General features: G+C 45.6%; 1 protein-coding gene across 1 annotated transcript; it reads left to right on the top strand.

The window, feature by feature from the left end:
* The first annotated feature begins 1,346 nt into the window (after window positions 1-1,346).
* LOC129693900 (E3 ubiquitin-protein ligase TRIM17-like) lies at window positions 1,347-27,262 on the top strand. Its single transcript, XM_055630635.1, has 6 exons — window positions 1,347-1,927; window positions 9,911-9,991; window positions 14,311-14,388; window positions 22,036-22,052; window positions 22,134-22,236; window positions 26,395-27,262. The coding sequence occupies exons 1-5, from the start codon at window positions 1,523-1,525 to the stop codon at window positions 22,195-22,197; spliced, it is 645 nt and encodes a 214-aa protein (XP_055486610.1). The 5' UTR covers window positions 1,347-1,522; the 3' UTR covers window positions 22,198-22,236; window positions 26,395-27,262.

Here is a 27,262-nt window from a genome sequence, read left to right as displayed (position 1 = left end):
CCTCCCACCCATCATATTGTCGTCGAGAAAGTTTATTTGGCTTGTTGTGAGTATTAGACTTTGTTCTGATATTCCAAGTATTATTAGTTTTGAATCGGGATCCAATTTAGTATTGACAACTTCAGAAATTATTCTAAAAATATCAAATCAGAAATGTTTGAATTTTATTCAATTTACAAAAGTATGTGTTAAGTTAGCCTCTATATGCTGACATTTATCACATGAGATAGGAGAGATGAGGCTGTATTTTAAGGCTATATTAAGCTGTATGAATGGCTGAGGAGGCTGTATTTTTAAAGGCTGCTTTTGCCGATTTGAAAACAGCATCGAGATAAGCTGCAATAGAAACATAGAAACATACAAAATAGGTGCAGGAGTAGAGGCCATTCGGCCCTTCGAGCCTACACCGCCATTCAATATGATCATGGCTGATCATCCAACTCAGTATCCTGCACCTGCCTTCTCTCCATACCCCCTGATCCCTTTAGCCCCAAGGGCCACATCTAACTCCCTCTTAAATATAGCCAATGAACTGTGGCCTCAACTACCTTCTGTGGCAGAGAATTCCAGAGATTCACCACTCTGTGTGTGAAAAAAAATGTTTTTCTCATCTCATCACAGTCCCAAAAGATTTCCCCCTTATCCTTAAATTGTGTGTGTGGCCCCTTGTTCTGGAGTTCCCCAACATCGGGAACAATCTTCCTGCATCTAGCCTGTCCACAACCCCTTAAGCATTTTCACCACTCTCCGTGTGAAAAACAAAAATCTCATCTCGGTTCTATGGTGGAGGAGGGGAACCCCCGTTCCCTGGACAATAGAAACATAGAAACATAGAAATTAGGTGCAGGAGTAGGCCATTTGGCCCTTCGAGCCTGCACCGCCATTCAATATGATCATGGCTGATCATCCAACTCAGTATCCCGTACCTGCCTTCTCTCCATACCCCCTGATCCCCTTAGCCACAAGGGCCACATCTAACTCCCTCTTAAATATAGCCAATGAACTGTGGCCTCAACTACCTTCTGTGGCAGAGAGTTCCAGAGGTCCACCACTCTCTGTGTGTGAAAAAAAATGTTTTTTTAATCTCATCTCGGTCCTAAAAGACTTCCCCCTTATCCTCAAACTGTGTGGCCCCTTGTTCTGGACTTCCCCAACATCGGGAACAATCTTCCTGCATCTAGCCTGTCCAACCCCTTAAGCATTTTCACCAAAGACCCTATAGCATACAGCTCTGCTATAGGATCTTTGATTTTCACCACTCTCCGTGTGAAAAAAAATATTCTCATCTCGGTTCTATGGTGGAGGAGGGCAACCCCGGTTCCCTGAAGAATGGGGACATTTCAGATGCCCTTATTTTTCAGATGCTGTATTTTTCAAGGCTGCTTTTGCAGATTTGAAAACAGCTTCGAGATAAGCTGCAATGCTGTGGTTGACTCGTTGAGACTCAATTAAGAGAAGATTAGGTGAGGAGATAAAGAGGTGGTTGGGACATGAGATTCCTTTGTGCATCTCTCCCCCCCTCATGTCCAGGGTCAGGTTGGAGGTGCTGGCCGGGAACGTCAGCTTCAGGCAAGAGCTTGAATGTCCCATCTGCTTGGAGCTGTTGACCGACCCGGCCATCCTGTGCTGCGGCCACACTTTCTGCGGAGATTGCTTGCGGGAGCTGTGTGAGTGGCAGAATACCACATCGTGTTGCCCCGAGTGCCGGGAGCCGATGGAACCGGAGACTTGGCGGCCCAACCGGGCGGCGCAGCGGCTGAGCGGAGCTGCCCGGGCCCGCGATGAGCTATACTGCGAACAACACGACCTGCGGCTCAGACTCTACTGCCACACCGACCACAGCCTCATCTGTCTGGGCTGCCGAGACAGCCCGGAGCACCGGGAGCATGAGGCCAGCCCGATCAACGAGGCGGTCCCAGAGTACAAGGTAGGTGCGGCGTGTACATACTGTATCCCAGTTGCCAGATTCACATTTTAATTTAAAGTCAAACGACACGAGGAAAAAGCCAGACAAAAGCCCCAAGCAATACTAGAAAACCCCACGAAAAAATCCAAACTATTTCCCCAGTGAATTTAGAAGATTGAGGGGGGATCTTATAGAAACTTACAAAATTCTTAGGGGGTTGGACAGACTAGATGCAGGAAGATTGTTCCCGATGTTGGGGGAAGTTCAGTTTAAGGATAAGGGGGAAATCCTTTAGGACCGAGATGAGAAAAACATTTTTTCACACAGAGAAACATAGACACATAGAAAATAGGTGCAGGAGTAGAGGCCATTTGGCCCTTCGAGCCTGCACCGCCATTCAATATGATCATGGCTGATCAATCTTCAATCATGGCTGATCAATGAACAATCTTCCTGCATCTAGCCTGTCCAACCCCTTAAGAATTTTGTAAGTTTCTATAAGATCCCCTCTCAATCTCTTAAATTCTAGAGATTTTATATGATCATGGCTGATCATCCAACTCAGTATCCCGTCCCTGCCTTCTCTCCATACCCCCTGATCCCTTTAGCCACAAGGGCCACATCTAACTCCCTCTTAAATATAGCCAATGAACTGTGGCCTCAATTACCTTCTGTGGCAGAGAATTCCACAGATTCACCACTCTCTGTGTGTGAAAAATGATTTTCTCATCTCGGAGAGTTCCAGAGAGTGGTGAGTCTTTGGAATTCTCTGCCACAGAAGGTAGTTGAGGCCACACAGTTCATTGGCTATATTTAAGAGGTAGTTAGATGTGGCCCTTGTTGATAAAGGGATGAGGGGGTATGGTGAGAAGGCAGGTACGGGATACCGAGTTGAATGATCAGCCATGATCATGTGTTGAATGTTGGTGCAGGCTCGAGGGGCCGAATGGCCTCTACTCCTGCACCTATTTTCTATGTTTCTATCTCTCGTTTCCCTTGTCCTTAACCAATTTGAAGAAGGGTCTCGATGTGAATCATCACCCATTCCTTCTCCCCAGAGATGCTGCCTGGCCCGCTGAGTTATTCCAGCTTTTGGTATCTATCTCTGGCACAGTAAGGCAACAACTCGACAGCTGCCTTCATTCAGACTGAGAGTTGGGGGAGAGGAGAGACGGGGAAGGGGAAGGTGTGAAAATGGGAGATCAAAAGGGATGAGGATCTAGGACAGTGTAGAGTAGATCACTGTTAACTAGGGGAAGGGAACAACGGGACATGCAAAGTAAAATTTAATCAGGAGGACAACCAAACTAGTTGGAGAATCATCACCCATACCTTCGCTCCTGAGATGCTGCCTCACCCACTGAGTTGTTGTGTCTACCTTCAGTATAAACCAGCAGAAACCAGGTCTCCAAATCTGAGGAAAGACATTCTTGCCATAGAGGGAGTACAGAGAATGTTCACCAGACTGATTTCTGGGATGTCAGGACTTTCATATGAAGAAAGACTGGATAGACTCGGCTTGTACTCGCTAGAATTTAGAAGATTGAGGGGGGGATCTTATAGAAACTTACAAAATTCCTAAGGGGTTGGATAGGCTAGATGCAGGAAGATTGTTCCCGATGTTGGGGAAGTCCAGAACAAGGGGCCACACAGTTTAAGGATAAAGGGGGAAATCTTTTAGGACCGAGATGAGGAAAACATTTTTTACACAGAGAGTGGTGAATATGTGGAATTCTCTGCCACAGAAGGTAGTTGAGGCCAGTTCATTGGCTATATTTAAGAGGGAGTTAGATGTGGACCTTGTGGCTAAAAGGATCAGGGGGTATGGAGAGAAGGCAGGTACGGGATACTGAGTTGGATGATCAGCCATGATCATGTGTTGAATGTTGGTGCAGGCTCGAGGGGCCGAATGGCCTCTACTCCTGCACCTATTTTCTATGTTGCTATGTTAATATATTTTTCATACACACATCACATGAAAAGCTCCAGGTCCAGACTGCAACAACCAGGTTCAGGAATAGTTACATCCCCACAGCTATCAGGCTATTAAACTTGGCTCGGACAAAACTTTGATCATTAATAACCCATTATCTGTTATTTGCACTTGATCAGTTTATTTATTCATGTGTGTATATTTTTATATTATGGCATATGGACACACTGATCTGTTTTGTAGTAAATGCCTACTATGTTCTGTGTGCTGAAGTAAAGCAAGAATTTCATTGCTAGGAGGCTGCAAGGTGACTTGGATAGGTTGGGTGGGTGGGCAAATGCATGGCAGATGCAGATAAATGTGAGGTTCTCCCCTTTGGTGGCAAGAACAGGAAAGTAGACTATATCTGAATGGTGGCCGATTAGGAAAAGTGGTGATGCAAGGAGACTAGGTGTCATGTTACACCAGTCATTGAAAGTAGGTATGCAGGTGCAGCAGGCAGTGAAGAAAGCGAATGGTATGTTAGCATTCATAGCAAAAAGATTTGAGTATAGGAGCAGGGAGGTTCTACTGCAGTTGTACAGGGCCTTGGTGAGACCACACTTGGAGTATTGTGTGCAGTTTTGGTCTCCTAATCTGAGGAAAGACATTCATGCCATAGAGAGAGTACAGAGAAGGTTCACCAGACTGATTCCTGAGATGGCAGGACTTTCATATGAAGAAAGATTGGGTAGACTCGGCTTGTACTCGCTAGAATTTAGAAGATTGAGGGGGGACCTTATAGAAACTTACAAAATTCTTAAGGGGTTGGACAGGCTAGATGCAGGAAGATTGTTCCCGATGTTGGGGAAATCCAGAACAAGGGGCCACACACAGTTTAAGGATAAGGGTCTTTTAGGACCGAGATGAGAAATACATTTTTCACACAGAGTGGTGAATCTGTGGAATTCTCTGCCACAGAAGGTAGTTGAGGCCACAGTTCATTGGTTATATTTAAGAGGGAGTTAGATGTGGCCCTTGTGGCTAAAGGGATCAGGGGGTATGGAGAGAAGGCAGGGATGGGATACTGAGTTGGATGATCAGCCATGATCGTATTGAATGGCGGTGCAGGCTCGAAGGCCGAATGGCCTACTCCTGCACCTATTTTCTATGTTTCTATGTTTTTATCTGCAGTTCCTTCCTACACAAAAAGCTGGAGTAAAGCAGCGGGACAGGCAGCATCTCTGCAGAGAAGGAATGGGTCACGTTTTGGGTCAAGACCCTGTAATTTTAGATTTAGATTTGAGATACAGTGTGGAAATGGGCACTTCAGCCCACTGAGTCTGCAGTATCCCTTTCACAATAAGACTACCACTAGGGGAAGAGGCGTGCAAACTGGAATGTTATCAGGAGGGCACTCAAACTAGTCGGGGAATTAGGATGGAGGAGGGAGGGGAATAGAGAGAGGGAATGCAAGGGTTACTTGAAGTTAGAGAAGTCAAACTATATACCCCACCCCCAAATTGGGGAGGTCAACCCCCTCCTGACCCTATCAGTTGGAACAGTCCCTTCAGCCCATCGAATCTCTGCTGACCACCAAGCACTCATTGAGGAAGTGTTGCCTGTCAATTGACTTCCCAGATGCTGCCCGACCCACTGCGTTCATCCAGCACTTTGGACTCGATGGACAATAGGTGCAGGAGTAGAGGCCTTTCGGCCCTTCGAGCCAGCACCGCCATTCAATGTGATCATGGCTGATCATCCCCAATTAGTACCCCGTTCCTGCCTTCTCCCCATATCCCCTGACTCCGCTATCTTTAAGAGCCCTTTCTAGCTATCCCTTGAAAGTATTCAGAGAACCGGCCTCCACCGCCCTCTGAGGCAGAGATTTCTACAGACTCGCCACTCTCTGTGTGAAAAAGTGTTTCCTCATCTCCGTTCTAAATGGCTTACCCCTTATACTTAACCTGTGGCCCTGGCTCTGGATTCCCCCAACATCGGGAACATGATTCCTGCCTCTAGCATGTCCAAACCCTTAATAACCTTATATGTTTCAATAAGATTCCCTCTCATCGTTCTAAACTCCAGAGTGTACAAGCCCAGCTGCTCCATTCTCCCAGCACATGCCGGGAATTAACCTTGTAAAAACCTACGCTGCACTCCCTCAATAGCAAGAATGTCCTTCCTCAAATTAGGGGACCAAAACTGCACACAATACTCCAGGTGTGGTCTCACTAGGGCCTTGTACAACTGCAGAAGGACCTCTTTGCTCCTATACTCGACTCCTCTTCTTATGAAGGCCAACATGCCATTCGCTTTCTTCACTGCCTGCTGTACCTGCATGCTTACTTTCATTGACTGATGAACAAGGACCCCCAGATCCCATTGTACTTCCCCTTTTCCCCTTTTCCCCTCCAGCATCTGCAGTTCCTTATCTTTCACAAATTTCAGGAACAGAATTCGGGCATTTGGCCTATCAAGCCTTTTCCAAATTTACACCGATCCCTTTTTTAAAAAGAAAATAGTTCTTACCCTTAGAGACACAGCATGGAAACGGGCATTTCGCCCACTGGGTCCACACTGATCATCGATTACCCATTCACACTTCCATAATATTCCACTATCTCATTCATTCCCTACCCACAATGGGACAATTAACTTGAAATCCCGCACATTTTTGAAATATGAGAGGAAACGGAGGAATCCCACGCGGGAGAGCGAGCAAACTCCACAAAGACAGCAGCAGAGGTCAGGATCAAACCCGGGCACCTGGCGCTGGGGCAGCAGCTCCACCCGCTGCATTTGTACAACTTTTCCTTGCAGCCTGTGTGTTGTTAATTGTTTAACATTGCAATTACCCTCGCCCTCTCCTGTCGAAACAAGGAACTGCAGGTAGACACAAAAAGCTGGAGTAACTCAGTGGGTCAGACAACATCTCTGGAGAAAATGAATAGGTGATGTTTTTGGGTCGTGACCCTTCTTCAGACTTACAAATTCAGAACTGCAAATGCCGGTTTACCAAGCAAAGAGCCAAAGTGCTGGAGTAACTCGGAGGGTCAGTCATCATTCCTGGAGAACATGGAATCTGAAGAAGGGTCTCTATACGAAACATGCCTGTTAAAATGAGTTCTTTTTGCCAGTCTAATTCAAGAAAACTTGATTCTAACCATTGCTGCTAAAATCAATTCTTTATTTTGACAGCGCTGGATAATTCTTTAAACCTTCCAACACAGAGTTAGAAACTCTGGGGCAGGTCGAAAGAACTACTGACTTTGACATAAATGTAACACATTATATAGGTAAAAGACAAGGATAGTACAAAAGGAGTGGCAAACTATTAACCAATCATTATGGTTTACCATACATTTAATTTATTTGCATTAACCAATCAACTAAATCTTTCCATTGATTGACAACACGTATAGTCACATGATTTTCCCTTTTCCAGCCCCTTTACAACCTTCATCCCCTCTGTGGTTTCTTCAACCTCTTTGCTCAAAATCATTTTATTTCATTAAAGTAAAACCACAGATATAAAACTAATTCTCACAGAATACTTCTCATAATATACACAGAATACAGCAATCACACCACACATACATACAAAACATATTTTCACTTTTGGAAAAGAAAGTTATTTCTAAAACTTCAGATTTAACCAAAGTCTAAATACTTACAATCGTAATTAAACACAATACACTTCACAATTAATTTCCTTACAGCCACTTCGTTAAAATACAGTTACTTATGGATTACAAAGATTAAAGATGAGTTTTACCCCATTCTTACAAAGTGGTAAAGACAAATTAAAACAGTTCTAATCACACAATTCCCATCTCCAAGCGCACAAAGGCCATATACTTGTCACACTTGATAAATTATAATTCCTCCTTCCAAGCTCGGGTCTAGTTTCATTTTGAATTACAACCTCCTACTATCAGTGGAGGAAAGGAATGTATGGTCTCTTTACGACCCCCCCCCCCCCACTAATAGCATTCCACACAGCAAATGGAAGATTACTATATGCAGACCCCAATTGTTTGGCTTAGATTAAAACAGAGTTACTTTCTCCGTTTTTTATACACATAAGAAATCTTTTTGCAAAGGTCACACAACCATCATCTATGCCTTATCTTTTATCCCAACATAAACACATTTAAACAGCACAAACCATCTCACAGACTAGTATCTACCCTTGGTGCCTACAATCCAACATAGGCAACCATAAATTGCCTTAGATGACACAGCCAAACTCTGAGATGTGTCACAAAGGAAGAAGGATGGTGCCCATGTCAAGGAGAAAGATCCCATTAACAATCTCTATTATAAACACCAACCTAAACCAACTACACCTTCTCACAGCATGATTATTGCTCCAAAGCAATAAAGAAAGATATGCCTATCCAGATCACCCTTTCCATGTTTATGATAAGCCATCTGTTCTCCTGTGTGTGTTCTTTGTTCTTTATTTCTTTGTGGAGGCATGTATTTCTGAAAGCTCCAACTCCAAACCCTTCTCTTGCAACTTAACACAAGTTCCTTAAAAACTTATCATTTGAACAATTTTATTATACATTTCCTCATCCCCTGCCCATGTTCTCCAGAGATGCTGCCTGACCCGCTGAGTTACTCCAGCATTTAGTCCTTCCTGCCTTGTAGAAAGCAGCCTCAGTCTCTCCCTGTGTTCAGATGCGGCCCCAAGGTGCCTGATTTAGATAATAATGCCCCTGTCCCACTTGGGAAACCTGAACGGAAACCTCTGGAGACTTTGCACCCCACCCAAGGTTTCCGTGCGGTTCCCAGAGGTTTTCGTCAGTCTCCCTAATGGTCGAAACTGGTTTCGGCTTCTCCTATGTTCCGGCGATTATTTCCAAAAATTCAAAACCGGTCGCAACTAAAAATAGGTTGCCTTTTTTTAATTAAAAGTCTTACTTTCCACCACCTGCAACCTCCGGCAACCACCTGCAACCTCCGGCAACCAACTTCAACTAGCATCGCAACCGGCTTCAACTAAAAAAATTACCGATTTTTAAAACGGCAACTTATTTTTAGACACGGCAGGTTTTGAACGACTTTCGACCATTAGGGAGACTGACAAAAACCTCCGGGAACCGCACGGAAACTTGGGTGGAGCGCAAAGTCTCCAGAGGTTTCCGTTCAGGTTTCCTAAGTGGGACGGGGGCATTAGTCTGTATACATACAAGGCTAGCCAACATCGCAGTAACAACTGACCCACCCCGCCACCTCACTTCCACGGCTCTCCCCCCCCCCCCCCCCCTCCATCCACCCCGCCCCCCCACCCCCCCACTCTCCCCTGCCCCTAATGGGTCGGCCATTTAGGACTGAGATGAGGAAAAACCTTTTCACCCAGAGAGTTGTGAATCTGTGGAATTCTCTGCCACTGGAGGCGGTGGAGGCCAATTCACCGGATGTTTTCAAGTGTGAGTTAGATTTAGCTCTTGGGGCTAAAGGGCCTGTCCCACTTGCATGCGTATGGGCCCTGCGGGGCCGGTCCCACTTCCAAGAGCGGAGGCATATGGAGTTGTGCGGGGCTGGTCCCGATATCGCCCGACGCTCCGAAAATCCTGCACTGTTCGAAAATTCTGCGCGCCAACGGCCTGTCAGCCCGCAGGCGCATTGAGGGCGTACGCAGTGTCTTGACGTCGTATTGATGGCGTACGCCTAGCGCGTGACATTGCGCGATGACGTCACCGCCTGGCGCCGTGCGACGCCCAAATTCAGTCGGTCCGCCTCATGCCCAGCTGATTGATAAGTATGGCTCGAACTTAGCGTCGAACTCCGCACCCGTTTTTGTCACGCCAAACGCATGCAAGTGGGACAGGCCCTTAAGGAATTAAGGGATATGGGGAGAAAACGGGAATTGGGTAGTGGTGTTCGATGATCAGCCATGATCATATTGAATGGTGGTGCAGGCTCGAAGGGGCAAATGGCCTACTCCTGCACCTATTTTCTATGTTTCTATGTACCCGCACCACCAGCACACTTGCCTCCCACAGCCACCCCCCCCCCCCCCCCCCCCCCCCCCCAACACTCTGGGCCACCTCCTCTCACATGGGACATCCTCTCAACAGGACAAGCTCGAACAAGAGATGACTGCCCTCAAGGATCGATCAGCTGCCTTCAGTCGCCTCTGGTGTACAGAGCAGAACAAGGTAACGACCTCCCTCTAACTTGGGTCCCCCCAGCTGCAGCATTGGGGCACCCCTGGGCTGGTCGGCAAGTGGACTGTGTGGGACATACTGGGGTATCTGTGCAGGATTGGTTCTTCATTAGTACGGGTGTCGGGGAGAAGGCAGGAGAATGGGGCAGAGAGGGAGAGATAGATCAGCCATTATTGAATGGCGGAGTAGACTTGATGGGCTGAATGGCCTAATTCCACATTGTGGCCTCGTGGCTCACCATGACAATGACAAATATGATGTCAAGTTAATCTCTTCACCTGTGCCTGCATATAATCCATATCGCTCCATTCTCTGCAAATCCATGCGGCCATCTAAAGGCCTCTTATAGATGCCAATATCATACAGTGGGAAACTAGTCAATCTTTGTGTTGGACTGTGAGAGTGTTAAAGTCCTGGAATCACACAACAAGGAAACAGGCCCTTCAGCCCAACCTGCCAATGTTGGCTAAGATGCCCCTAAGTTGGTCCCATTTAGAAACATAAGTGCAGGAGTAGAGGCCATTCTTTTTTCACACAGAGAGTGGTGAATCTCTGGAACTCTCTGCCACAGAGGGTAGTCGAGGCCAGTTCATTGGCTATATTTAAGAGGTAGTTAGATGTGGCCCTTGTGGCTAAGGGGATCAGAGGGTATGGAGAGAAGGCAGGTACGGAATACTGAGTTGGATGATCAGCCATGATCATATTGAATGGCGGTGCAGGCTCGAAGGGGCGAATGGCCTCTACTCCTGCTCCTAATTTCTATGTTTCTATTCGGCCCTTCAAGCCTGCACCGCCATTCAATATGATCATGGCTGATCATCCAAATCAGTATCCTGTACCTGCCTTCTCTCCATACCCCCTGATCCCTTTAGCCACAAGGGCCGCATCTAACTCCCTCTTAATTATAGCCAATGAACTGGCCACAACTACCTCCTGTGGCAGAGAATTCCACAGATTCCGTAAGGTCTGAATGACAATAAAGGAAATTCAATTCAATTCAATTCAATTCACCACTCTCTGTGTGAAAAATGTTTTTCTCATCTCGGTCCTAAAAGACTTCCCCCTTATCCTTAAACTGTGACCTCTTGTTCTGGACTTCCCCAACATCGGGAACAATCTTCCTGCATCTAGCCTGTCCAACCCCTTAAGGATTTTGTAACTTTCTATAAGATCCCCCCTCAGTCTTCTAAATTCTAGCGAGTACAAGCCGAGTCCAGGCCTGCTGGTAGGCCGCGAGGACGGGTCGAAGCTGCAGCCTGGAGAAAAGCTGCCTCTCCGACCAGGTAGGGACCCAGAAAGGTAGTTCCCCACCCCCCACATAAAAAAGTCTAGACCTCCAAACAAAACTTTAACTAACTAAAATAAAAATAAAGAGATGAAAAGACAGACAGCTGCTGGCTGGGCAGCCATGCACAGGACAGCGCCCCCTAGACTACAATGTTAGTATACCTGCCTCAACTACCTCCTCTGGCAGCTTGTTCCATACATCCACTGTGTGGGGAAAAGTTGTCCTTCAATTTCCCATTACCATATAACCATATAACAATTACAGCACGGAAACAGGCCATCTCGACCCTTCTAGTCCGTGCCGAACACGTATTCTCCCCTAGTCCCATATACCTGCGTTCAGACCATAACCCTCCATACCTTTCCCGTCCATATAACTATCCAATTTATTTTTAAACGATAAAAACGAACCTGCCTCCAGCACCTTCACTGGAAGCTCATTCCACACCGCCACCACTCTCTGAGTAAAGAAGTTCCCCCTCATGTTACCCCTAAACTTCTGTCCCTTAATTCTCAAGTCATGTCACCTTGTTTGAATCTTCCCTACTGTCAGTGGGAAAAGCTTATCCACGTCAACTCTGTCTATCCCTCTCATCATTTTAAAGACCTCTATCAAGTCCCCCCTTAACCTTCTGCGCTCGAAAGAATAAAGCCCTAACTTGTTCAACCTTTCTCTGTAACTTAGTTGCTGAAACCCAGGCAACATTCTAGTAAATCTCCTCTGTACTCTCTCTATTTTGCTGACATCCTTCCTATAACTAGGTGACCAAAATTGTACACCATACTCCAAAATTGGCCTCACCAATGCCTTGTACAATTTTAACATGACATCCCAACTTCTATACTCAATGCTCTGATTTATAAAGGCCAGCACACCAAAAGCTTTCTTTACCACCCTATCTACATGAGATTCCACTTTCAGGGAACTGTGCACAGTTATTCCCAGATCCTTCTGTTCACCTGCATTCTTCAATTCCCTACCATTTACCATGTACGTCCTATTTTGATTTGTCCTGCCTTACCTTTAACTTGTGTTTCTTGATACCCCTGCTCTAAGTGTGTGTGCACATTTTTGGCACATTTGGGCAGCACAGTGGCGCAGTGGTAGAGCTGCTGCCTTGCAGCGCCAGATACCCGGGTTCGATCCTGAGCAGGGGTGCCTATATACGTTCTCCCCATGATCACGTGGATTTCCCCCGGGTGCTCCAGTTTCCTCCCACAATCAAGTTGTACATGTTTGTAGATTAATTCATTTCAGCAAAGATTGTAAATTGTCCATGTATCTGTCCAAATGTGTCTTAATTGTGGTTGCACTCACCTCAACTACCTCCTATGGCAGCTCGTTCCATATATATGTGTGGAAAAGGTTGCCCCTCGTGTTCTTGGTTCTTGGTTTCTTGGTCCTCCAAAATATTCCAAATGTAATTTAAACTGTGGAGGTGGTGAAGGGAGGGCTTAAGCCAGAAAGGGTTATTGGGGAGAAAGAGCTATTTTAAATGTAGTTGCATCTGGTTGGGTAACTATAGTTGGGTGGAGATTATTCCATGCTTTAATTGTGCGGGGGAAGAACGAATTGCTGTACACATCTGTCTTTGTAGCTGGGATCACAAATTGGATCGAATGCCCTCGTCTGCTCCTAATTGGTTTGGGTTTGGTGTAGGTCTTGTAGTCTATGTCGAGATGACCATTTAACATTTTGCAAAAACAGGCCAAACGGTGAGCTTCACGTGTGTCTTGGAGAGGGTTCCTTCCATATAACCATATAACAATTACAGCACGGAAACAGGCCATCTCGGCCCTACAAGTCCGTGCCGAACAACTTTTTCCCTTAGTCCCACCTGCCTGCACTCATACCCTAACCCTCCATTCCCTTCTCATCCATATGCCTATCCAATTTATTTTTAAATGATACCAACGAACCTGCCTCCACCACTTCCACTGGAAGCTCATTCCACACCGCTACCACTCTCTGAGTAAAGAAGTTCCCCCTCATGTTACCCCTAAACATCTGTCCCTAAATTCTGAAGTCATGGCCTCTTGTTTGAATCTTCCCTATTCTCAAAGGGAAAAGCTTGTCCACATCAACTCTGTCTATCCCTCTCATCATTTTAAAGACCTCTATCAAGTCCCCCCTTAACCTTCTGCGCTCCATAGAATAAAGACCTAACTTATTCAACCTTTCTCTGTAACTTAGTTGTTGAAACCCAGGCAACATTCTAGTAAATCTCCTCTGTACTCGCTCTATTTTGTTGACATCCTTCCTATAATTGGGCGACCAAAATGGTACACCATACTCCAGATTTGGTCTCACCAATGCCTTGTACAATTTTAACATTACATCCCAGCTTCTATACTCAGTGCTCTGATTTATAAAGGCTAGCATACCAAAAGCTTTCTTTACCACCCTATCTACATGAGATTCCACCTTCAAGGAACTATGCACAGTTATTCCCAGATCCCTCAGATCCCCACCCCGGAGAATTCAGAAGTTTGGTGACATTCACTTCTCTCTCATAGGTGTTAGTAACAAATCGAGCTTTGGACATGTTCGATGGAAGAATTTTTTTTATGTGTGTATGGGTCCCATGCTGCATCTGCGTAGTCCAAATGAGGTCTAACGAGGGTGAAGTATAGCTTCTCCTTGACAGAAGTTGAACAATGATGAAAGTTGCACCTCAGAAAGTTTAGGACTCCTTTTGCTTTCACCGTTGCATGATGAGTCTGACCATTCCAACACAAATCATTCTGCAATTTGATACCAAGATACTTGGTTTGTTTGGATTCTTCAAAGGTGGCACCAAGTATATTGTAAGATGCTTCGCCTGGATTCCCCTTTCTGGTGACACGCATAGTTTCACATTTGGAAGGGTTGAACTGCATGCCCCATTGTTGTGACCACTCAACCATAGTATCGAGATCCTTTTTGAGAGCATCTTCATCATCAGCTGACTTAATTGGACGGTACAGCAAACAATCATCAGCAAAAATTATCCCCTCTTTCTCCTCTTACCTACAATGTGCAGAAGGTGCAGAAGGGCCTGGACTCTCGCCTGGAGGAGCTGCGGAAATGCCGTGCTCTGGACGACATTGATTTCCTGAAGGTAGGGTGTGGCATAGTCCAGTTTATTGTCAAACCAGACGACATTGGTTTAAGGTGAAGGGGAAAAGATAGAATTGGAATCTGAGAGGTAACTTTTTCCAAAGGGTGTCTGAGGGATACCAATGAAGTAGATAATAGTTCAACACTGCTCTCTAGTGTTTAGAATTTAGAATTGCTAGTATTTAGAAGATTGAGGGGGGATCTTGTAGAAACTTACAAAATTCTTAAGGGGTTGGACAGGCTAGATGCAGGAAGATTGTTCCCGATGTTGGGGAAGTCCAGGACAAGGGGTCACACAGTTTAAGGATAAGGGGGAAGTCTTTTAGGACCGAGATGAGAAAAATATTTTTCTCTCTAGGTAGGATGGTTCAGTTGCCTGATAACAACTAAAGGCAGGAACTTGGAGAGGTTGGGTGAGTGGGCAAATGCATGGCAGATGCAGTATAATGTGGATAAATGTGACGTTATCCACTTTGGTGGCAAAAACAGGAAAGTAGGTTATTATCTGAATGGTGGCCGATTAGGAAAAGGGGAGATGCAACGAGACCTGGGTGTCATGGTACACCAGTCATTGAAAGTAGGCAAACCTTGTCTGAAGAAGGGTTTCGGCCCGAAACGTTGCCTATTCCCTTCGCTCCATTGATGCTGCTGCACCCGCTGAGTTTCTCCAGCATTTTTGTGTACCTATTGAAAGTGGGCATGCAGGTGCAGCAGGCAGTGAAGAAAGTGAATGGTATGTTAGCATTCATAGCAAAAGGATTTGAGTATAAGAGCAGGGAGGTTCCACTGCAGTTGCACAGGGCATTGGTGAGACCACACCTGGAGTATTGCGTACAGTTTTGGTCTCCTAACCTGAGGAAAGACATTCTTGCCATAGAGGGAGTACAGAGAAGGTTCACCAGACTGATTCCTGGGATGTCAGGACTTTTATATGAAGAAAGACTGGATAGACTCACTTGTACTCTCTAGAATTTAGAAGATTGAGGGGGGATCTTATAGAAACTTACAAAATTCTTAAGGGGTTGGACAGGCTAGATGCAGGACGATTGTTCCCGATGTTGGGGAAGTCCAGGACAAGGGATCACAGTTTAAGGATAAGGGCTTTTAGGACTGAGATGAGAAAATCATTTTTCACACAGAGAGTGGTGAATCTCTGGAATTCTCTGCCACAGAAGGTAGTTGAGGCCAGTTCATTGGCTATATTTAAGAGGGAGTTAGATGTGGCCCTTGTGGCTAAAGGGATCAGGGGGTATGGAGGGAAGGCAGGTACAGGATAATGAGTTGGATGATCAGCCATGATCATATTGAATGGCGGTGCAGGCTTGTAGGGCCGAATGGCCTCTACTCCTGCACCTATTGTCTATGTTTCTATGAACTCCTGGCCACCCAGGTGGGATTGGGGCTGGGCATAAGGTCATAGGTTTCTAAGTGTTAGGAGCAGTAGTAGGCCATTCGACCAATCAAGGCTCCTGTGACATTCAATCTATCTCTCCCTCCTAACCCTATTTTCCTGCCTTCTCCCCATAACCTCTGACACCTGTACTAATCAAGAATCCATCTATCTCTGCCTTAAAAATATCCACTGACTTGGCCTCCACAGCCTTCTGTGGCAAAGAATTCAACAGATTCACCACCCTCCAGTTACCTAACTAGAGAAGAGTGGGACCTCGCAGGAATAAAAGCGGTCACCTCTGTGTGGAGCCACAGGAGATGGGCAAGGTCCACAATGAGTATTTTGCCTCTGTGTTTACCGAGGAGAAAGACAGTGGGACAGCGGAAATTGGAGCAGGCGCTGGAAGTGTCTTGAGAGCAGTCGGGGTTATCATTGAGTAAATCGTGAAGGTGCTGTCGTGTTTGAAGGTAGACAAATCTCCGGGGCCTGACCAGATATATCTGAGGGCATTGCGGGAATCGAGAGAGAGGAAGTAACAGGAACCTTGGTTGAAATTTATGAGTCGTCCTTGAATACAGGAGAGGTGCCAGAGGATTGGAGGGGGGCAAATGATGTGCCTCTTTTCAAGAAGGGCTGCAGGGAATATGCTGGGAACTATAGGCCGGTGAGCTTAACATCTGTAGTTGGTAAATTACTGGAGAGCAAGAGCGGAACTCGCTATCAAAACATGGAGGGGACGGGGGACACAATTTATTGGCGGCCATGCGTGCATGCACACACGCGCGAGGCTTCGGAGGCTCAATCCATCGCAAAATGCAGCTCAACTCTGCCTGTCTCTCCAGGTAAACTACAGCCCTGTCTGGACTGACGGGACACCAGCGCTGCTTCTCCGCGCTGGCCATATTTCCAGACTGATTCCTGGGATGTCAGGACTTTCATGTGAAGAAAGACTGGATAGACTCGGCTTGTACTCGCTAGAATTTAAAAGATTGAGGGGGGATCTTATAGAAACTTACAAAATTCTTAAGGGGGTGGACAGGCTAGATGCAGGAAGATTGTTCCCGATGTTGGGGAAGTCCAGAACAAGGGGCCACACACACAGTTTAAGGATAAAGGGGGAAATCTTTTAGGACTGAGATGAGATGAGAAAAACATTTTTTTCACACATAGAGAGTGGTGAATCTGTGGAATTCTCTGCCACAGAAGGTAGTTGAGGCCACACAGTTCATTGGCTATATTTAAGAGGGAGTTAGATGTGGCCCTTGTGGCTAAAGGGATCAGGGGATATGGAGAGAATGCAGGTACGGGAAACAGAGTTGGATGATCATTATTGAATGGCGGTGCAGGCTCGAAGGGCCGAATGGCCTCTACTCCTGCACCTATTTTCTATGTTTCTATGGAAGAAAAACCCAGAGTGGATGGAAGAGATGAAGGAACATGGGGGAGGAAAGAAAAGTGTGCGAGGAATGGGGGGGGGGGGGGGGGGGGTTGGATATGGTTAGTTGAACATTTAATATGTAAAATGATATTTAATATGTGATTCTGTTCCATTCTGTTTGTAGTTTGTTTGTTTGTCTTTTTGCACAAAGTCCGCGAGCATTTCCACTTTTCATTTCACTGCACATCTGGTATGTGTATGTGATGAATAGACTTGACTTGACTTGATGAAGTGGGGAGAGGATTCCCTCCCGATCACTGTGAACCTCCCTCTGGTTACGACCACCTCCCCACTTCTGCTCCTTGCAGGTCCTGCCCATTTGTTCCAACTGGGACACAAGGAACTGCAGATGCTGGAATCTTGAGGGAAAAATGCAAAGTGCTGGAGGAACTCAACAGGCCAGGCAGCATCTGTGAAGCAGTGGACAGACTGTGTCTCGATTCAGGAGGGAAATTTGATTGAGTCCGAGTCCTGACTTGAAATGTAGCCCGTCCATTCACTCTTCGGATGTTGTCTGACCCACTGAGTTACATAGAAACATAGAAAATAGGTGCAGGAGGATGCCATTCGACCCTTCGAGCCAGCACCGCCATTCATTGAGATCATGGCGGATCGTCCCCTATCAATAACCCGTGCTTGCCGTCTCCCCATATCCCGAGACTCCACTCGCCCCTAGAGCTCCATCTAACTCTCTCTTAAATCCATCCAGTGACTTGGCCTCCGCTGCCCTCTGTGGCAGGGAATTCCATAAATTCACAACTCTCTGGGTGAATTTTTTTTCTCACCTCAGTCTTAAATGACCTCCCCTTTATTCTAAGACTGTGTGTGGCCCCTGGTTCTGGACTCGCCCAGCATTGGGAACATTTTTCCTGCATCTAGCTTGTCCAGTCCTTTTATAATTTATATATGTTTCTATAAGATCCCCCCTCATCCTTCTAAACTCCAGTGAATACAAGCCTAGTCTTTTCAATCTTTCCTCATATGACAGTCACGCCATCCCAGGGATCGATCTCGTGAACCTACGCTGCACTGCCTCAATCACAAGGATGTCCTTCCTCAAATTAGGAGACCAAAACTGTACACAACACTGCAGATGTGGTCTCACCAGGGCCCTATACAACTGCAGAAGAGTTCCTTCAACACTGGGTTCCGTTTCATTACAGCCATGTTTACATTCTATATCACTTTAATTTGGGTTGGAGATATAGCATGGGAGAAGGCCCTTCGGCCCACTGAGTCCATGCCGACTATCGATCACCCATCCATTAGTACTGTTAAGTTCCTTTTGCATTCTCTCCTTACACATGCGAGGCAATGTTCCAGGCCAGGTAATGGCAGTTTTTTTTTGGTTTTTTTTTGTTTGTTTTTTTTTTTCTTATGTACAACTACTACGGACTGACGCAAAACTGCATTTCGTTGTACTCATACCTGCATTTGTGCGATGACATTAAAGTTGAAGGTTACACAGAAAAGCTGGAGAAACTCAGCGGGTGCAGCAGCATCTATGGAGCGAAGGAAATAGGCAACGTTTCGGGCCGAAACCCTTCTTCAGACTGATCAGGGGTGGGGGTGGGTGGGGACAAGAAAGGGAAAAGGAGGAGTAGCCGGAAGGCTGGAGGGTGGGAGGAGACAGCAGGGGAGCTGAGGAAGGGGAGGAGACAGCAAGGACTAACAGAATTGGGAGAAGTCGATGTTCATGCCCCCGGGGTGCAGACTCCCCAAACGGAATATGAGGTGCTGTTCCTCCAATTTCCGGTGCTGCTCGCTGTGGCCATGGAGGAGACCCAGGACAGAGAGGTCGGAGACGGAGTGGGAGGGGGAGTTGAAGTGCTGAGCCACCGGGAGGTCAGCTCGGTTATTGCGGACCGAGCGGAGGTGTTCGGCGAAACGATCGCCCAACCTCCGCTTGGTCTCAGGACATTACCACAGGACATTAAAGTTGAATTGAATTGAATTGAATTGAATTGAAAAACATAGAATCTCACATTCACAGCTGTGATAAAATGCCAAATTTGGATCTCAATATTCTGAGGTTGAGCATGTTACATGAAAGCATACAAACATAGACAATATGTGCAGGAGTAGGCCATTCGGCCCGTCGAGCCTGCACCGCCATTCAATATGATCATGGCTGATCATCCAACTCAGTATCCCGTACCTGCCTTCTCTCCAAACCCCCTGATCCATTTAGCCACAAGGGCCACATCTAACTCCCTCTTAAATATAGCCAATGAATTGTGGCCTCAACTACCTTCTGTGGCAGAGAATTCCACAGATTCACCACTCTCTGTGTGAAAAATATTTTTCTCATCTCGGTCCTAAAGGATTTCCCCCTTACCCTTAAACTGCGACCCCTTGTTCTGGACTTCCCCAACATCGGGAACAATGTTCCTGCATCTAGCCTGTCCAACCCCTTAAGAATTTTGTAAGTTTCTATAAGATCCCCCCTCAATCTTCTAAATTCTAGCGCATACAAGCCGAGTCTATCCAGTCTTTCTTCATATGAAAGTCCTGACATCCCAGGAATCAGTCTGGTGAACCTTATCTGCACTCCCTCTATGGCAAGAATGTCCTTCCTCAGATTAGGAGACCAAAACTGTACGCAATACTCCAGGTGTGTTCTCACCAAGATCCTGTACAACTGCAGTAGAACCTCCCTGCTCTTATACTCAAATCCTTTTGCTATAAATGCTAACATGCCATTCGCTTTCTTCACTGCCTGCTGCACCTGCATGCCTACTTTTAATGACTGGTGTACCATAAATGCTACATAAATGCTGATCATGATCATAGACAGCTGAAAGAAAGATGCATTGATTGAAGGAATTTAAATGGAAACTGGACTTTGGCCAACCGTGCCCACACTAGTGGGAGAGTCCAGAACTAGAGGTCATAACCTCAGAATTAAAGGATGTTCCTTTAGGTAGGAGATGAGGGGGAATTTCTTTAGTCAGAGGGTGGTGAATCTGTGGAATTCTTTACCACAGGAGGTTGTGGAGGCCATGCCAATGTATATATTTCAGGCAGAGATAGGTAGATTTTTGATTAATATGGGTGTCAAGGGTTATGGGGAGAAAACACGAGAATGGGGTTGAGGGAGAGATAGATCAGTCATGGTTGAATGGCGGAGTAGATTTGATGGGCTGAATGGCCTAATTCTGCTCCTATCACGTGACCTTAATGACCTTACTGCTATGGATCTCCTGTACACACTAGTTCCATGTTGTCCCACTCTCTCATCTAGTCCCGACACACTAGGGACAATTTACAGAGGGCCGATTAGCTTACAAACCCGCCAGTCGCAGGGGAGAACGTGCAAACTCCACACAGACAGCACCCAGAGTTGGGATGGAACCCGGGTCTCTGGCGTTGTGAGGCAGCCGCTCCACCCGCCGCGCCGTCGTGTGTTCTGTAGCAATGTTACAAAATGTTGAGATTTAAAAAATCAAGTCTGCAATCAAGTCTGCAACCCCATCAGATAAAGCATAAAAAGTTTAATTTGACACCTAATTCACTTTCATATCTTCAGTATTAAAAAAGTTATGGCCATTTTCATACTCGGAAATTAGCATCTTGTTCCCTATTGCTTTTCCATTGACTTAACTCAAAAGCTGTGATCGAGGACAGTCAAAAGCCCATAACTTTCTTAAAAATTAAGAGAACTGAAAGAGATGTTCAGTTATTATAGATTGAAGCATTCTGAAACAAACAATCTTACTTAGATGACCTGAAATTAAAGCATATAATTAGTTAGTTTCCCAATTGTAGCTAATTCCAAAATTCAATTACTAGATCTAAACATCTATCAATTTCTTAAGAATAAATTAACAGTTTTAAATAGCCTACGTGCCCAAAGAACATTCACACAAGAATTCACAATAGAACATGATTTTAAAATCTCATTGACATTAATTTATAGGCCAAATGGAAGGGATTTAGTGTTCAATTGCAGTAAATTAAGGGCCATTTAAATCAGCTTACGAGTGGGATTTTATCGAACGCGATGGTTTGGAACACTGCCATTGTGGTGGATTTGAAGACCATAAGGCATGAAAGATACTGCGGGAGTGAATGGGCCCCCAAGACACGTATTCGCAACTTAAAATTTGAATAAAGGGATCTTACCCCACTGCTATAAAAGCACTAAATGTAGCCGCCAAGGAACGCAGGGGCGATACAGACTAAGGGACTGTGGTAACTGTGAAATCGACAGAAGGATGGAGGGTTGGGTGTTTATGCGTGCTTTGTTCGTGATATTTATTTAGTTGTTTATCTTTAATATTTTACCTTGTATGTATCGTTAGCTTTTAGAAATGTTTGAATGCTGCACTGACTGGCTGACATTTTAAATTTCGTTGTACATGGTTCATGTTACAATGACAATAAAGAAACTATTCTATTCTATTCTATTAAGAAGCCCTTTTTAATGTAAAAATAAATAGCCTACCTTGCGTTGTCCCCTACATGAGATCCGTCCCGTTGTCGGGGTTTGCGGCTTTAGAGGATGATTTTTAATCTAATAGTAATTAAATAATCCAATTTAGTTTAAAAATACCTGCAAAGAAACGAATTTTGCAGCGATTTTTCATCAGCAACTAAGTAGGCTGAACAACATCGATTTCAACAGCCTAGAGAAATGGCGTTTTAAGCCCGCCCCCCCCCCCCTCAAAGGCGCCAAAGTCGCGCACACGGGCAGTGGCAGAACTGCAGCGCCGCTGAAGGTAAGTTCTGCAACATACCTATGTTCTGTGCTTGTTGCGTTTGTCCACGCGTGAGATGGACATGGGGTGATGTTTATTTCTCTCCTGTTCTTGCAGGCGATGATCAAGCTGAGGTAGGTGGGTTCTCCCGTGCTTCCCCCTCCCCTCCCCACCGCTGAGCTACTGATTCCAGCTACCACCGTGCCCATCCACAGGCCTACTGAGATCCAGACGCCCAGTGAGGTGCCCCTCGGAGGACACAAGGGCCCCCAACAGTAGAAGATGTGTAGAGAGAGATGAAGGACTTCATCAGCCCGGGTACGTACACCTCTGTTCACTCAGCGTGTGGTTGTGGCTAGCACTGAAGGGGTTAATCTGTTCCTAGTTGCCCCAGGCATTGCTTTGTGGAAGATATTAACCCAATCGATCAAAGGCAGTCCGAGAAACATAGAAAATGGGTGCACAAGCAGGCCATTCGGCCCTTTGAGCCAGATAGCACCATGGCAGAAATTGTTTCATTTCTCAGAGGATAAAAAACAAATTATATCATATTAATGGGTTGACAGAATGCCAAGCACAGATCCATTACCAAACTAATTTTTTTAAATAATATCAAAAAATGTATTAAATTATTAAAAAATAATAATGACACTCCAATAAAACAAGCCAGAAGCCACCAACATACTATAATACAAATGTATATCAGGATACTGAGTTGGACGATCAGCCGTGATCATATTGAATGGTGGTGCAGGCTCGAAGGGCCTAATGGCCTCTACTCCTGCATCTATTGTCTATGTTTCTATCCATAATAACCTGCTATATAACATATGATACAATCCTTATTGAGGATATATTCTACACCCAGTGGGCCCAGAACTCCCTCAGGATGCCCGTAGACAGGGCGTATTCCCTTTCTAACCGCACCGGGCACGAACGTATCGCCAGAAAAGGGGCAGGCAGCCGGCTCGGGTAAAGCCCTCTACCGCCTGGTGCCTTGGCCAGGCCCAGGAGCACCCGTTACCAAACTAACAGTAGTTCAGGAGGGAGTCAGTACACCACAGGCCAGAATCGTAGCCTCGTGTTAACACATCCTCCTCTCAACCTTGAGTCGTTCTGCAGCGTGTAAGTTGTTGCTGGTGGAAATGGTAGGAAATTGAGGAATGCAGGCGAACAGAGGGATCTGGGAATAACTGTGCACAGTTCCCTGAAAGTGGAATCTCATGTAGATAGGGCGGTAAAGAAAGCTTTTGGTGTGCTGACCTTTATAAATCAGAGCATTGAGTATAGAAGTTGGGATATAATGTTAAAATTGTACAAGGCATTGGTGAGGCCAATTCCGGAGTATGGTTTACAATTTTGGTCGCCTAGTTATAGGAAGGATGTCAACAAAATAGAGAGAGTACAGTGGAGATTTACTAGAATGTTGCCTGGGTTTCAGCAACTAAGTTACAGAGATGGGTTGAACAAGTTAGGGCTTTATTCTTTGGAGCACAGAAGGTTAAGGGGGGACTTGATAGAGGTCTTTAAAATGATGAGAGGGATAGACAGAGTTGACGTGGATAAGCTTTTCCCACTGAGAGTAGGGAAGATTCAAACAAGGGGACATGACTTGAGAATTAGGGGACAGAAGTTTAGGGGTAACATGAGGGGGAGCTTCTTTACTCAGAGAGTGGTGGCGGTGTGGAATGAGCTTCCAGTGAAGATGGTGGAGGCAGGTTCATTTTTATCATTTAAAAATAAATTGGATAGTTATATGGACGGGAAAGGTATGGAGGGTTGTGGTCTGAATGCAGGTATATGGGACTAGGAGAGAATACGTGTTCGGCACGGACTGGAAGGGTCAAGATGGCCTGTTTCCGTGCTGTAATTGTTATATATGGCTATATTATATATATGGAATATGTCACGTGTTGTTGTCGTGTTGCAAGGGCGGCACGGCGGTGCAGCAGTAGAGTAAAGGGCGTGTCCAACGAGCATGCGACTCCACGCGGCAAGCGTGACCTAAAACGGCGTGTCCCACGAGCATGCGACCTGCATGCGGCGAGCGCGACCAAACCAGAGGCGGCGGGCGCGCGGAGGTCGAGTGAGTGGCGTGAAGTTCGAGCGAAGTCCGCGGGAAGTTCGCACGTGTCGTATGGCGTTGTGGTGGATGCAGGCCGGCAGGCCGTTGCCGCGCGGAATTTTTGAACATGGTCAGTTTTTCGGAGCCCCGCCCGGGCGATGTCAGGACCAGCTCCGCACAATTCCACACGGCTCCGGCGATCGAAGTTGGACCGGCCCCGCGAGGCCGTACGGCTCAAGCGACCACATGCAGTTGCATGCTCGTGGGACAGGCCCTTTAGGTTGCGCTTGCCGCATGGAGGCGCATGCTGATGGGACAGGCCCTTTACTGCATTACATTACGGGAATCCTGAGTCCCATCCTGACCATGGAAGCTGCCTTTGCGGAGTTCGTACCTTCTCCCCGTTACCTGTGTGGATTTTCCCCGGGATCTCTGGTTTCTTCCCACACTCCAAAGATGTACAGGTTTGTAGATTAATTGGCTTGATATGATTGTAAATTGACCCGAGTGTGTGTTGGATTGTGTTAGTGTTTGGAGATCGCTGGACGAAGGGACCATTTCTGCACTGTGTCCCTTAACTAAACTAAACTAAAAGTGTGTGTTATTGCCACATTGAGGGAGTGCAAAGCTTTGTTTGCCTGCTATCCACTCATATCATACCATACACAAGGACTATCAACTCGTAAGAATACAAGAGGTATCGCAAAGAGAAAAATTCCATAATGCAGAATGATGTTACAACATGAACGTGTTAGTTACGGAGAAAAAGTGCAAGGGCTACAATGAGGTAGGTTGAGAGATTGGGGCTGCGCCCCAGCTTAGAGGCTTAGTGTCATATTCATACAGTCTGGAAACGGGCCCTTTACACCAAATTGCCCATGTTGACAAGAAGCCCTATTACCTGTGCTATCTGCCCATGTTCCCAGTGATATCTATCTATCTATCTATCTATCTATCTATCTATCTATCTATCTATCTATCTATCTATCTATCTATCTATCTATCTATCTATCTATCTATCTATCTATCTATCTATCTATCTATCTATCTATCTATCTATCTATCTATCAAACTCTGTGGCTGCCGGCTGGCTTTCTTCCTTTTGATTCGTTTCCGTCGTACGATGTCACAATGCCCAATACTTCCTATCAGCTTCCAACACACTTCAAAACAAAGTTGCAAGACAGGAACACTCTGAACTTTTCACCTCAATGGAATATCACAGCAAGTGCTTCAACAGGAGGGGGAGGGCCAATTGGTATTGCAATTGGAACTGCTGCAGCAGGCAGGGGAGGTGCAATTGGATTTTTTTTTTAATCCACTGCTGAGGGAGGCAGGGGAGTGCTGGAATCTTACATTTGGGGACGGCTTCAGTTCCGTTGGAGGAGACGGGTGCATGGTGGAATATTGGGTTGGGGGGTCACACCATTGGGGGAGCAGACCCAACGGGTCTGCACTTGGTCTAGTTACTATTATTATCTGAATGGTGGCCGATTAGGAAAAGGGGAGATGCAATGAGACCTGGGTGTCATGGTACACCAGTCATTGAAATTAGGCATGCAGGTGCAGCAGGTAGTGAAGAAAGCGAATGGTATGTTAGCATTCATTGCAAAAGGATTTGAGTAGGGAGGTTCTACTGCATTCGGCCTTTCAAGCCTGCACCGCCATTCAATATGTTCATGGCTGATCATCCAACTCAGTATCCCATCCCTGCCTTCTCTCCATACCCCCCTGATCCCTTTAGCCACAAGGGCCATATCTAACTCCCTCTTAAATATGAACTGTGGCCTCAACCACCTCCTGTGGCAGAGAATTCCACAGATTCACCACTCTGTGAATTTTTTTTTCTCATCTCGGTCCTAAAAGAATTCCCCCTTATCCTTAAACTGTGTGGCCCCTTGTTCTGAACTTCCCCAACATCGGGAATAATCTTCCTGCATCTAGCCTGTCCAACCCCTTAAGAATTTAGTAAGTTTCTATAAGATCCCCCCTCAATCTTCTAAATTCTAGCGAGTACAAGCCGAGTCTATCCAGTATTTCTTCATATGAAAGTCCTGACATCCCAGAAATCGGTCTTCTTTGGACGTTGAGGCATTGGTGTGCTTTCCTGCCCATAGCTTCAATGTGGTTGGTCTAGGATGAATTTATGCCTGAGAACATGAAGCTCTCGACTATTTGGTACTGATTGTAGTGTGTCCTCCACAACAGTTCCTGAGGTTGATAAGTTTAGTTTACAGATACAGCACGGAGAAAGGCCCTTTGGCCCAGAGTCTGCATCAACTAGCCATCCCTGGACATTAACATTATACAGCACACTAGGGGCAAGTTGCAATTTTACCATAGTTAATTAACAATAATAATAATAATAATACATTTTATTGTCATTATAAATACATACAACAAAATTTCAGGTGCACTGCCCGAGCGGAGCTCCAACGTACCGGATAAATAAATAACGACAAAGAAAACCGCAAAAACGTCAAGAAAATCGTCGGCAGAATGTGCAATATTTCACAGTGTAGTGTTATCATATCTATTATATACTCAAAAGTCTGATCTTGTATGCGGATGTATTTATTTGTGAGTGTATTTGTTTGTGTATAATCACATTTTCTCGAACAAATGATGCGCTAACGGTAAAATGTTTACATATTCCGGTAGAGATTTATCCCGTGGACTCCAAAATCGCCTCTTCTCAAACTGTTATGCATTATTTCTCGAGTTATTAATCAAAATGTTAAAAAATCTCAAAACATGTGGAAAAAAAATACAGCTGTGACATCATAATGGGATTATAACCCTGCTCGCAGCATTGTTGCCGTCCAAGTACACCGAGTCCTGCTAGTCCGAACAAGTGCAAATGCATTTTTTTAAGTCACAGTACACTGAGTTCTGTGAGCTAGCATGTGCAATTGCATTTTTTGTTAAGTTTTAAAATGAGGGAGGGTTAATAAGGCAAAATGAGCCTTTGTCGGGTGAGTGATGGAACGGGTTGTGTTGGGGGACCAGGCCTCCAGCAGGGGCTGTGGGTGTGTGGTGCAATATTGCGTTGGGGAACGGGTTACGTTGGGTGACCAGGCCTCCCGTGTGACAGGAACCCAACGGGTCCCACTTGCTCTAGTAACTATTAAATGTCTGATCTTGGATGTTTATTTAATTTTGTGTGTGTGTCCGTTTGAGTATAATCACATCTTCGTGGAAAAAATGATGCGGTAACAGTAACATTTTTACATATTCCGGTAGACATTTTCCCCCTGGAGTAAAAAAATCGCCTTCCCT

The sequence above is a fragment of the Leucoraja erinacea genome, unplaced genomic scaffold (assembly GCF_028641065.1).
Source record: "Leucoraja erinacea ecotype New England unplaced genomic scaffold, Leri_hhj_1 Leri_464S, whole genome shotgun sequence".
Classification (NCBI taxonomy): Eukaryota; Metazoa; Chordata; class Chondrichthyes; order Rajiformes; family Rajidae; genus Leucoraja; species Leucoraja erinaceus.
Note: the sequence above shows the minus strand (reverse complement) of the source record. Positions and strands in the feature narration are given on the sequence as shown.